Source organism: Eretmochelys imbricata, chromosome 1 (genome assembly GCF_965152235.1).
Source record: "Eretmochelys imbricata isolate rEreImb1 chromosome 1, rEreImb1.hap1, whole genome shotgun sequence".
In the NCBI taxonomy this organism is placed as follows: domain Eukaryota; kingdom Metazoa; phylum Chordata; order Testudines; family Cheloniidae; genus Eretmochelys; species Eretmochelys imbricata.
The window spans coordinates 33542766-33556170 of record NC_135572.1 but is presented as its reverse complement, the minus strand read 5'-3'; the positions used below and the strand labels follow the sequence as shown (position 1 = coordinate 33556170).

Here is a 13405-nt window from a genome sequence, read left to right as displayed (position 1 = left end):
GATTCAGTAGGTAAGTTGCGACTGGTGGAGAACTCAGATGAAATGCCAATAGTCTGTGCTACTAATTTGGACTCAGTCAGGATCGCATCCCATTGTTCATGAATTGGTTGAATGTCATTGATAAGACTTTCAATGTTATCACTCTCAACATCAAGTGTGGCATTGTGTCCTTCAATTACCAGATTAGTTTGGTGGTTCATTGTATGTAGTTTCATCCACAAAGATGACATCAGAATGCATTCAAATTTGGACATGTGCTTCTGAATAGACTGAAGTTCAGTTCGAGCCTGTGCAGTGAGATTGAGAGATTCAAGCTCATTTAAAGTCTTTCTCACTGAATTCAACTACGCAACTGATTGAACACCATCAATCCACATAGACCATCTAGTTTTGGACATCCCATGCAGTGAAACAGGAAGATATTGCTTCAGAATTTCCCATCTTTGTGGACTGCTACTGAAGAGATTGTACATTTGCTGAACAAACCCAAAGTAAGTAATTGCCTCCTGGCATGATTCAGCACAGTCAACACCTACAAGGTTAAGTGTGTGGTTTCCACAGCTGGAGAAAATACAGTTTGAATTATGCTCAGGCAGAACTGCTTGTACACTTTGTACTTCCCAAACATATTAGATCCATTGTCATAGGCTTGACCAATGCAGATTTGAAAATCTAACTTTAAACCTTCTAGAATTGCTAGTACTCAAGCAGCAATTTCTTTTCCAGTTTTTCTCGTGAAATTATCAAACAAAATAAACCTTTCTTCAACTGAAAATTTTGAGCTGTCTACAATCATAACATATCGAATAACCATAGTAGTTTGTTCCTTGTCAGAACAATCTGGAGTGGCATCAACAATGATTGAAAAATACTTGGCATTTCTAATCTCATCAAGAATTGTTGTTTGTACGAATGACCCACATAGCTCAATAAACTTATTTTGTATGCATGTGGAGAGATAATGGACTTGCATGCGCTTTTGACTCCCTTTTGATTCTCGAACATGCTCTGATAAAAGTAGATCATATTTGCTGAGGAGCTCAACTATGCCTAGAAAGTTTCTATTTGCATGATCACCAATACGTTGACTGGAACCGAAGAAAGCCAATCCTCCCTTAGAAAGAAAAAGGATGACATTCAGGATGTGCTCAAGCAGTTTTTTTCCAGTTATTAGTTTCTGTAGAGAAAATTCAGTCAAGAGTAAATTCTCAACTGAACTTTCAGCTGATGCTGCCCTGCTGGCTGATTTCCATGCAACATAGTTTTCTTTGTGTGAAGTTGAACTCTCATGTGATGGTATTCGGTTTTTCAACTTCCTCCAACCTCTGTTGATGCTCCATCCTGATTGATCAGAGAGAACTGATGCATTTGCAGCACTTTTATTCAAAATGAAGCAGGGTGCATAGTACAAAGATTGTTTTTCCGTACTCCAGCATAACCAGTCTCTTGCGCAGGTCTCACCATTTGAAAGAGTTTTTGTCAGTAGACAAGTAGGGAAAGCATGATTATCAGCATCTTGTGGAATGTTACTTGGAATTTCAAACCAACGAATTTGAAGAAAAGATTGCATTTGGGCAGCATTGCTCTTGTCAATGATTCCAGTATCAGTCACAGTCAAACCTGTAGTACTCATGAATTACTCTTGCTGCGTAAGATTTACAACTTCCTGTTGCTGTTGAGTTTTTTGATCTTACACAGGATCTTCCGCTGCATCTGTTACTGTTGGCACATCTTCTTGACTACTGTCCTCGTGTTCAGGTATTGGCATTGAAATATCATCTGTTGCAGTTGCAGAGTTTTCATTATCTGTAGCATTGTTTGTTGGGTAAGGTGTGTTTCCCAGTGGTCTGAGAAATTAAGTTATTGGCTTTGAGCTCTTAGCTGCTGCTTCATTCAGTTCACTTAGCCTAGACCAATCCACACAAGCAGTCCATTTCCTGGACACTACTGTGCTAATAAGCGATGGTCACATAAACACCACCCTATACCGGAAACCTACTGACCGCTATGCCTACTTACATACCTCCAGCTTTCACCCAGACCACACCACACGATCCATCGTCTACAGCCAAGCTCTACGATACAACCGCATTTGCTCCAACCCCTCAGATAGAGACAAACACCTACAAGATCTCTATCAAGCATTCTTACAACTACAATACCCACCTGCTGAAGTGAAGAAACAAATTGAGAGAGCCAGAAGAGTACGCAGAAGTCACCTACTACAGGACAGGCCCAACAAAGATAATAACATAATGCCACTAACCATCACCTTCAGCCCCCAACTATAACCTCTCCAAAGCATCATCAAGGATCTACAACCTATCCTGAAAGATGATCCCGCATGCTCACAGATCTTGGGAGACAGGCCAGTCCTTGCTTACAGACAGCCCCCCAGCCTGAAGCAAATACTCACCAGCAACCACACACCACACAACAAAAACACTAACCCAGGAACCTATCCTTGCAACAAAACCAGATGACAACTCTGTCCACATATTTATTCAAGTGACACCATCATAGGACCTAATCACATTAGCCATGCCAGCAGGGCCTCGTTCACCTGCACATCTACCAATGTGATATATGCCATCATGTGCCAGCAATGCCCCTCTGCCATGTACATTGGCCAAACCAGACAGTCTCTATGCAAAAGAATAAATTGACACAAATCTGACATCAGGAATCTTAACATTCAAAAACCGGTAGGTGAACACTTCAACCTCTCTGGCCACTCAGGAAAAGATTTAAGGGTGGCAATTTTGCAACAGAAAAGCTTCAAAAACAGACTCCAAGGAGAAACTGCTGAGCTTGAATTAATATGCAAACTAGATACAATTAACTTGAGTTTGAATAGAGACTGGGAGTGGCTGGGTCATTACACATATTGAATCTATTTCCTTAAGTTAAGTATCCTCACACCTTCTTGTCAACTGCCTAAATGGGCCATCTTGATTATCACTACAAAAGTTTTTACTCCTGCTGATAATAGCTCATCTTAACTAATTAGCCTCTCACAGTTTGTATGGTAACTTCCAACTTATCTGTATGTGTGTATATATCTTCTTACTATATGTTCCGTTCTATGCATCCGATGAAGTGGGCTGTAGCCACGAAAGCTTATGCTCTAATAAATTGTTAGTCTCTAAGGTGCCACAAGTACTCCTGTTCTTTTTTCAGTTGTTTTCACTGTCTCCTGCTTGCACCACTTTCAAATCTCCTCTTCATAGTGGTCTATCTGGTCAACATGTAGTCTATCCACACTTGAAATATTCTGTTGTAAATAAGTAGCTTATCTACACTTGAAATCTCGTACTGTAAACATGTACACAAATGCTGAATAGTATACAAATGCTGAAAAGATTTAAAATGAAGAAATACTAATTAAGACCACAAAATGAGACAGTCAGGTTATTATCCTTGACGTCTGATTTGTGTCCATTTATTCTTTTACATAGAGACTGTCCTGTTTGGCCAATGTACATGGAAGAGGGGCATTGCTGGCACATGATGGCATATATCACATATATCAGATGTCAAGAATTGTAACATTCAAAAACCAGTCAGAGAACACTTCAATCTCTCTGGTCACTTGATTACAGACCTAAAAGTCGCAATATTACAACAACAAAAAAACCTTCAAAAACAGACTCCAATGAGAAACTGCTGAATTGGAATTAATTTGCAAACTGGACACCATTAAATTAGGCTTGAATAAAGACTGGGAGTGGATGTGTCATTACACAAAGTAAAACTATTTCCCAATGTTTATTTTTCCCCCCTACTGTTCCTCACACATTCTTGTCAACTGCTGGAAATGGCCCACCTTGATTATCACTACAAAAAGGTTTTTGATGTTGGAGGTTTTTTTTCTTTTTTTTTCTGCTGGTAATAGCTCACCTTACCTGATCGCTCTCATTACAGTCTGTATGGTTGTTTCATGTTCTCTGTGTATATAAAATCCCCCTATTGTATTTTCCACTGTATGCATCCGATGAAGTGAGCAGTAGCTCACGAAAGCTTATGCTCAAATAAATTTGTTAGTCTCTAAGGTGCCACAAGTAATCCTTTTCTTTTTGCGGATACAGACCAACATGGCTGCTACTCTGAAACATACCATATATTGTCATTTCTATAGACCTAAAAAGCACTAATAATCTCCTTACTTTATAATATTTAACCAAATAAATGAATATAGTAGTATAGCCTGTAAATTATTTAGCACTTATATTTCATGTAGTAATAAATGAATAAATAAATTATTCAGTCTAAGAACTTTAATTGTATTAATTAAACCTATATATTGTAATCTGATTTAGGAGCAAAACTGTGTGAAATGATTGTATAATACTTCATTGTGGTGCCTAAAATATAATACAAGTAACTGTTTATCAAAAATGAGTTACTGCCATGATCTTATATGGATGTCACATATATTGTATTTTAAACAGTTACTCTGGGTGAGGTTTTAATTGACACTAACTGAAAAATAAGGAAAACGTTCTACACAAAATTTCATATAATTTGATAGATATAATATATCATTGGTAAAATGATTGTAGCTTGTGTTATCAACTCTCTCCAGAAACCTAGAAGGCTATTTCATAGCTATAACAAAGGGTATTTTCTTCTTACCTTTAAAATGATACAGTAATGAAAAAGAATGCAGTATACTGATAGATTGCATGCTATGGTACCTTAATATTATTTTATGGCTTTTGGGTAAATGAACAAATACAAACTTTCCCTTATTTTATTTCGGAAATATTAAGCCTGCTCCTTACTCATATGACTAGTCATTACTTATGCAGGCAGTCTCATGGAAGACAAGAGGTGTCCAATAGGCGGTTAATGAGAACACAGCTTCTATTCCTGGTTCTGCAACTGGCCTGCTGTTGAACCTTGGACAAAGCACTTCATTGCTCTGTGCCTCTGTTTTCTCCCTCTGTAAAATGGGGATAATGATACTATCCTTTGTACACTACTTTGGGATATACAGACAAAAATCAGTATGTAAGAATAATATTATTACATGCATGAGAAGGGGCTACTCACATTAATAAGAATTTGTTGAATTGAGCCCATATAACAACACAAATCACTTTAAGGAACACTGGATCAGGCCCATTCTGCTATTAGATCCTCACACACTAATGTGTAAAGTGGATTTGAGTGTCGCATCTGAAACACACAGTGGTTTTCCCATGACATGTTTTTATTAATAAATTTTTAATTTACCTTTCAAACAGCTAGAAAAAAGAGATTTTGCTGACATATCCTCACAGCCCTTGATAAAGATATAAAAGGCAGCATATCTTTCATTTTACTTTATCCAAGGAAAAACAGCTTCCTTCAATTACTTTTCAGATGGTCGAGCAGAGGGAATTGATAAAATGTCACATTAGCTTCATGTGCTACTGTGCTGATCTACTGTAGGTCATCTGGTATTTATAATGACCAGCAAATGTCTGTAATGCTGATGTTGCTTCTCACAGGAAGTTTATTGTTCGTACTGAGAAGAATAATGAGAAGCCAACACTAATTAGAATTTAGCATAATTGTGATCATCTTGTCTGATCTCCTGCATAACACACAACACAGTCCGTAGAACTTACCGAAATTATACTTGTCAACCATTTTTGTATGGGTTAGTGTTTTAAAGCAGCTTTGATTTACTCACATGAGAGAAAATCCATAAAGCAAGCACAAGGCCCATGCATTTCTTAAGTCCCACGTAAGCCCTCAAACTAGGTGGGGCTTATGTGTGATTTAAATGAAGCACAGGCTTTGTGCTTGTTCTCTGTACAGAGGTGAATTTCACCTGTGAGGAGTCCCATTATCAACTGAAGTCAGTGAAATACTGTGAGTAATGTAAACAGTCTTTTGTCCCTTACACTGAGGTAAATTCATAGGAAGTCAGTGGAGATACACCAATATAAAACTGTCATGAGAAAAGAATTAGCCCTCCTGTTGGAATGGGAGAGACAATTAATTTTCCTTCATTCTCTGTTGAAGAGTATGATTTGCACATCAAAAAGGAATTCAGAATCTATAAGCAGAAATGCTTTCCAGTTTGACTGCTTCCAAGATCACATCCTATTCATAATATAATATTAAAGAGGATTAATATGAAGTTAAAAATTAATGAAGTATATTCTCTCTTCTCTCTTACGCAGGCATGATATGGGCTGAATGTAAAGAAATTTGGTCTCAAGGGCCCAAGGAATATCTGTTTGAGTTATGGAATATGCTTGATTTTGGTATGTTAGCCATTTTTGCAGCATCATTCATTGCAAGATTTATGGCATTTTGGCATGCTTCCAGAGCCCAGGTCATTTTTGATGCAATTACTAATGTGAAGAACTTTACAACTGCAACATTGGATTCCAACATAAGTTACTACACATTGGGTGAGTTGAATTCACAGAATTCAGACTTAAATATAGGACAAAGAAGAATTGTTTCTATGTTAATACATTTCTAATTCTTTATGTAGTCTCTCAATCAGATTGGATTAATTTTTCACCCAACTTTATTTTTTACTCTCTTCATTACATTCGGTGTTATGTTTGTTTATACCAGTATCTCGAACACACTTCTGCTGATACATAGCAGGTTGCCTGGCTTCATTACCCAGGATGTATAAAAGCAGTATGATGAATATATGTGCTATAGAGCACTACAAATACATTTTTGAAGTATGAACATGGATTAAAAATTCCATCTGTGGGAAATTATTAAAAACAGCTAGTTAAACATGAATTCAATTATAAATTACAGCAAACTATTGCCTTTATAAACAGGGACCAGTGTCTAAGTTGCACTGGATTTCTAAGGTTGCCAAGCAAAATTCTTCTCTCTAGTCCATGCTATAGAACTGTATTAGTGGAGCTTCAATTGACATTAGTATTATAGAGGCACCGGTTGTGATTTCATAGTTAAGGTTGCATTCCATTTTGCACTTAAAGTAGGGGTCCAACCTCTTGGTTTTAGAATGCAAAATGCAATGAAATCCCCAGGGGGAGCTCAGCAATTTGCTGAACAGATATGTAATTACAAGAAATGAACTACATCTAAAAAAGGTCCTGTTCACAAGCAAATGTACATAATCTAAATGAGTCCATTCCATGTCTAAGCTCACACAGTGAGTCATTCATTTATTTGTTGTGGTGCGTAAATGTTAGCTCTCCACTGAGTTTCTGGGACAGGAACATCATTTTCTGTGTTATATATAATGATGTTTTGAAATGTTGTTGTTCAGGGGCATTAGATGTTGGGGCAACTAGCCCATTTCTGTGTTAGACTTGAGAAAGCATGTTTCTTTCTCTAGCCTTGGTTGATGGAAGGATCTTCATGCAAGGAGTTTGCTGAGCACATTAAAAATTCATTGCTGTGGACTCAGTTTGGGCACTCACATTGGCAGGTAGGGGCCCATGCTACCAAGGAGCTGAGTCGTGAGAGCGATCAGTGATTTCACTCAAAGGAAGCACTATATGTGTGTATTTTAGGTGCATAATCAGGTGCCCTCATTTCGGCACCCAAGTCTGAAAATTGGCCTCTCTCTTTGTAAGTGGCTGCATTGCATTTCATTTTCAAAATACGGTAAAAGAAAAACTAAAGAGCAAGCCAGCACCCGAGCTGCATACCTCTATTGATTTCAGTGCCAGGTTACACTAGCAAAGGATCTGGGCCACTCTTTCTTTTCTAACCAAAAGAGCATAATCCCATGAATAGCCTAAAGTATACTTCAGCCCAGTTACAAGAAACTCTCATCTTTTATTTCTAGCGAGAATAAACTGGGATCCATCTGATCCACAAATCATATCTGAAGGCCTGTACGCAATTGCGGTTGTTTTAAGTTTCTCCAGAATAGCCTACATTCTCCCAGCCAATGAAAGCTTTGGACCTCTACAGATATCACTTGGCAGAACTGTGAAAGACATCTTCAAGTTCATGGTAATATTTATCATGGTGTTTGTGGCCTTCATGATAGGAATGTTTAATCTCTATTCCTACTACCGTGGGGCCAAACAAAATGAAGCATTCACAACGTAAGTATTACTCCTGTTTAAATGTTAACAATTGCACATCATTTTGTAGAAGGAGAGCTACTTGAACTGAATGCATTAATGTACTAAGTGTCATAATGTGTGGTATAAGATTCCCATCTTTTATTAAATCTCTTGCTCTTGTAGTGAGTGGTAACTTTCTCTGTAGTCCTGGTGCCACTAAGATATAATTGAAATCAAGGATAAGATTTTTATCCCAGTTACACTGGGGCATATCTGGAGTGACTCCATTGAACATAAATTGGACTTAGATTGTATGCTTTCTGGGGCAAGGGCCATCTCTTTGTTACAAAGGGCACCTAGAACAATGATCCAAGCCTGATCCGTGATAGGGGATGGTAGATGCTACCACAATATAAATAATGATCAATACTCGGCTGAATAAAATAGACAGGGTTCAGCACAAGATGTGGCATGTTTACATCAGGTTTAAACCTGATCCCAAGAGAGCTGTGCTGGGAATGGTGCTGGTGTAAGTTAAGGTAGAGGCTACCTTTGCCATGCTAATGGTAGTTGCTATTTTTTCTACAGTTACCCTCCTACCCTTCTGCCTATAAGTCACTCTCATTTTGCAGACCCAATGAATGCCAAATCAGTGCAAGTTGTGCTGCTTTGTCATTGATACCAATTTACATACATGTTACTTATGTCACCACTGGTTTGGCCCAGAGGCTTCTCCATGAGGTGCAGCTGCTTAAACTAACATTAGAAATTTGGGCCAACACATCACATGTGCCCCAGTAGGCTGCATATGCCAGCTGTGCACCAGTTTCATTTTTTTCAAAGGAAATTTCAGCACAGAAGAGAACCATTACCCACAGCGGAGGAAGATGTAGGAACATAGCAATTGCCAGATTGGATCAGATTCAAGTTCCATTCAATCCAGTATTCTGTCCCCAGTAGTGGTCAAAACCAGCTGCTTCAGAGGGAGGTGTAAGAACTGCTCTGTAGGTAGATGTGGGATAATCTGATCCTGCCCTCCCCTCCCCAAGAGGTCTGATCCTGATGTTTAATAGTTAGAGATTTGCTTAAACCCTGAAATGTGAGGTTTAATATCCCTTCCAAAATGTTTGTTATTTAATTATAACTCTGGATATTCTTGATCTCCATATAAAACATCAATTCCATTTTTAAACTTAAATTCTTGGCCACAAAAACTTCCTGTGTCAGTGAGTTTCACAGTTTAATCAAATGTGTGTGAAAACTTATTTCTTTTTATCAGTTTTTAATTTCATTGACAGTCCCCATGTTCTTGTATTAGGAGATAGGAAAATGGAAGTTCCCAGTCTACCTTCTCTGCACCATTCATTATTTTATATACTTTTATCATGTCCCTTTGTATTAAACTCCCTTCTAAGGTAGATCCAGTGAACGAATGTCTCTCCTCCTGTGCACTGCAACCCCTGGTTCTTTGCTCTCCTCCTCTCTCCTGCCTGCTGCTAAATTAGTTGGCTTTATCGTTTATGCCTTAAAATTTAAACTTTGTTATTACGAAGCAGTTTCTAATGGGAGTGCTTATTACATTAAGTGTATGATGGATAATATCAATAAGATCAGACTTCTACAGTTTCATTCAGGAGACGTGTATATGGTAGGTAAAGAGCTGTGACTTGTTTATGAAAACAGTTTTTATAAATCTTTTTCAGGAGGATATGACCATGTTCTGTTTTTCCTTTCAGAGTTGAAGAAAGCTTTAAGACATTGTTCTGGGCTATATTCGGACTTTCAGAAGTGAAATCAGTTGTCATTAATTATAAACACAAATTTATTGAGAATATTGGTTATGTCCTTTATGGAGTCTATAATGTTACTATGGTCATTGTTTTATTGAACATGCTAATTGCAATGATCAACAGCTCTTTCCAGGAGATTGAGGTAAAACTTTATTTTATAATTATATGTGACTGGTTATAGCTCCTTGAGGTTTAGTGTATAAGAAAATGCACATTATGACAAACTCTTATTTTCTACATATAAATATCTTTTTGTTCCAGAGAAACAACCTGGAGTTATTTTTGGCTTAGATAAACACCATACATTCCTTCCAAATTGTTGGTGGTGAAACTGAAAGTAGCTGAAAGCGATGTAACTCCAATGCTTGGAGCAGTAAGAACTAGACTGGACAACGTACTAAAAAAATACTATAGAACAGTGCTAGAGAGCAATGCATTAGCTGATCTTGCAAGTCTTTTCCATCTCTAATTTGAAATTATTATTTGAGTGGTGCCCCTATTTTTTCTGTTAGAATAGAATCCTTATTCATATGCATCCAACCTATAGACAAATCCAATACATCATTTTAATTTGTCAGCAACTCTGCTTTTTTCCCTACTGAACAGAATCTTCAATGTAATAAGCTGGTAAAAATCCACACAAACTTTTGGGTGTTGTGGGAAATAAATGGCCAGATCATCTTATAAATCTTTAAGAATAACTTCTCACAATAAAGTGACTCGCACTCTTTCTTTGTCCCAATTAATATTTTAATTAAAGTGGAACAACTTCATTTGGAGAGATTGAGAGAGTCCAACATCAGAGCATCCCATAGTCCAGTAGCTAGGACACTCAGCTGAGAATTGGGGACCCCTTTTCCAATCTTTTGCCCCATCAGTCACAGAGGGGAATTGAATCAGGGTCTTCACACCCTGAGTGAGTACCCTAATGCGGGACTAAAAGTTACAAAGGAGGTAGACCTTCTCCATCCTGGCCATTTAGTGTGGAGTTAGGTGTGCTCTGATCAGGCCCCATAGGCCAGATAGACTTTCTCTGCCTATCTTCTCCTGGTTTGTGAATCACACTGAGGCTTCAGCATTAGAGGGCACCCAGGTGCCTAGAGTGCAGCTGCAGTATGCATGCCCAGAGGCAGAAACTTAGCCACATAGGGAACATTTACAATGAAAATTTAGTAAGTAATTACTGGCTCTTGCCGGTACGCCGTACCGGACCATACCAGCTTACTTTCACCTCTGGAAATATCTCTCTTTCCTTACGGGTCATATTGAAAGCGCTTGGGAGGGCCTTATGACATTCTACAGTCTCCAGCCATGCCACAAACCAAACATCAAGAATAAAACAAAAGGAAAGGATAAAGAAAATGGAGCAATTTAATTTTATCCAAAAAGTGCAGGTAGTGAGATCTTTAAACCATATCTAGTCTTAAAAATTGACCTGTGTATAAAATGATGAAGGAAGGGGCAGAGATGTATGCCTTAAAATAACTTAGCCCAGTGCCAGAGTCTTTGTGTATGATCACTGGCAATGCTCATCTGCTGCACTCAAGAGGAGAATAATATCAAATCCTTGAGTCCTTGCACAAGCAAAACACTTTGAATTCAGCGGTGTTTCTGCTGGTGTGAGTACTAAGTGGAACTGTAGGGTTTGACTTACATTATTGTTATCTAATTATGTTTTGTGTTTTACTGTTACTCTTTTACGCTAACAGTGTATGCCACCCAGAAGTGAACAAAAAAGTCTATTTCACAACTGACTTTCCTATAGTGTTTCTTATATTTAGAATATGTCACCAGTAAGAATTGACACTATACTGTGGTAAATGTTTAATTTTTAATGGCACCCAGTGTGTAACACACTTTATTCAGTGATCCCATCGCATTTTACAGATATTCACTTAGTCTTAAACCACATGCCTGCAAAATATAGTTAAGGGATACAGAGCAGCCACTTCACTGACCACTGAAATGCGCTTATCTCTGGGACAGAACTCAGCAGCTGTTTATAGGGAAAAAAGTAAGAAAGGATGCTGCATCCAACTGAAACTGCAAACAAAATTTAGACAGAATGTACCATAATGGAAGCAAATTGGAAATTAAGCAGGAAAATGTGGTTAATCTTAGAAAAAGTGCCATAGAATACTCCTACAAATGGTCAGTTTAATGTCTCATGCTCTATTTTAAGCATGTGCTTAAAGCCATCCCTATTCAATGAAGCACTTATGCATGTGTTTAAAAATCAACATCAAGCTTAAAGGTAAGCATATGCTTATGTGCTTTGCTGGCTTGAGGCCTTTCCTTTTCTCCAGTCTAATTTTGAAAAGTGTCAATGGATAGACACTTTTTACAGACTAATTGCACTCACTATGAAGGAGCTGATAGTCAAACTACATTTACCTTTTCCTAGGTCCATCCCTTTGCTTTTCTCAGATTAACAAACAATTTGCATAATTAATGTTTCATTTCTTCATATGTAAAAATAGTAATTGGATCTGCTTGGTATTCATGTCATCCATTCTTGTTCAAAACACAAATGCCATTGGCTAGGGTAATTTTAATAATGAAGACACTGTTAGCATTGTTTTGATAGTCATATTTCTGTCTTACAGGATGATGCTGATGTGGAATGGAAGTTTGCTAGGGCTAAACTCTGGTTTTCCTACTTTGAAGAGGGGAGAACTCTTCCTGTACCCTTCAACCTAGTGCCAACTCCAAAATCTTTGCTTTATCTCTTACTCAGAATAAAAAAATGGATCTCTAAAGGGTACCTATGTCATAAGAATGGTTTTCAGGAAGATGCAGAGATGAATAAGGTAACTTTCCAATGCACTATACCATATACAAATTTTAAGTGTTAATAATATTTTTACCCTTTCTCTGCTGTCGACTTGAGTAGGAGCAGTGGGTGCCTAGCATCTTTAAAAACAGACCACCTTGGGTCCAATCTTACAGCACTGAAATCAATGAGAGTTTTGCTACTGGCTTCAGGAGGAGCAGTATCAAGCTCTTCTTTAGATGCCTTAATATGGATCTGTTCTACGTCTAGGCACTAAGGGCTAGATCCACAAAGGAATTTAAGTGCCTAACTATTGCTTTAGACACCTAAGTCCAACATTTAGGTCCTCAGCTGCAGCTTAACCCTGTAGGTGTCTAAAATCCCTAAGCACCTACACATCCACTGATAAAGTCTCTTAAATGCATACATTTCTAGTAGTGGGCATGCACAAAGCCAACTAAATCTTGCTTGTTACAGTGTGCACACCTAAGCCCTAGTATTTGAAATACTTAAATAGTCATTGGGCCAGAGTGAGAGTGTGAGAATTCCTCTATAGCTTGGTGGTTAGGGGATTCACCTAGGAAGTGGGAGACTGAGGGTCCAGTCTCTGATCCAGTGACTGTTTATCTACTTCGTACGAAGTTGAACAGCTTGATTGAGGGACCCTTATCATAGACTACCCCATAGCCTAGAGATCAGGGTACTCACCCGCGAGGTAGAAGACATGGGTTCAAGTTCCTTCTTCCCATGAGGCAGAGGAGAGATTTTAACCTGGTTCTCCCACATCCTGGATGAGTGTTCTGACCACTAAGGGATAAGAGTAGGCTCCT

General features: G+C 38.2%; 1 protein-coding gene across 1 annotated transcript in view; it reads left to right on the top strand.

Annotated features, from left to right (window-relative positions):
• TRPC6 (transient receptor potential cation channel subfamily C member 6) overlaps positions 1-13405 on the top strand; it is a 61684-nt gene that overhangs the window by 26670 nt on the left and 21609 nt on the right. The window contains exons 5-8 of the mRNA XM_077805629.1: positions 6177-6410; positions 7787-8051; positions 9749-9944; positions 12409-12612. Coding sequence (XP_077661755.1) covers positions 6177-6410; positions 7787-8051; positions 9749-9944; positions 12409-12612 — 899 coding nt within the window. The remainder of the gene's footprint in view (positions 1-6176; positions 6411-7786; positions 8052-9748; positions 9945-12408; positions 12613-13405) is intronic.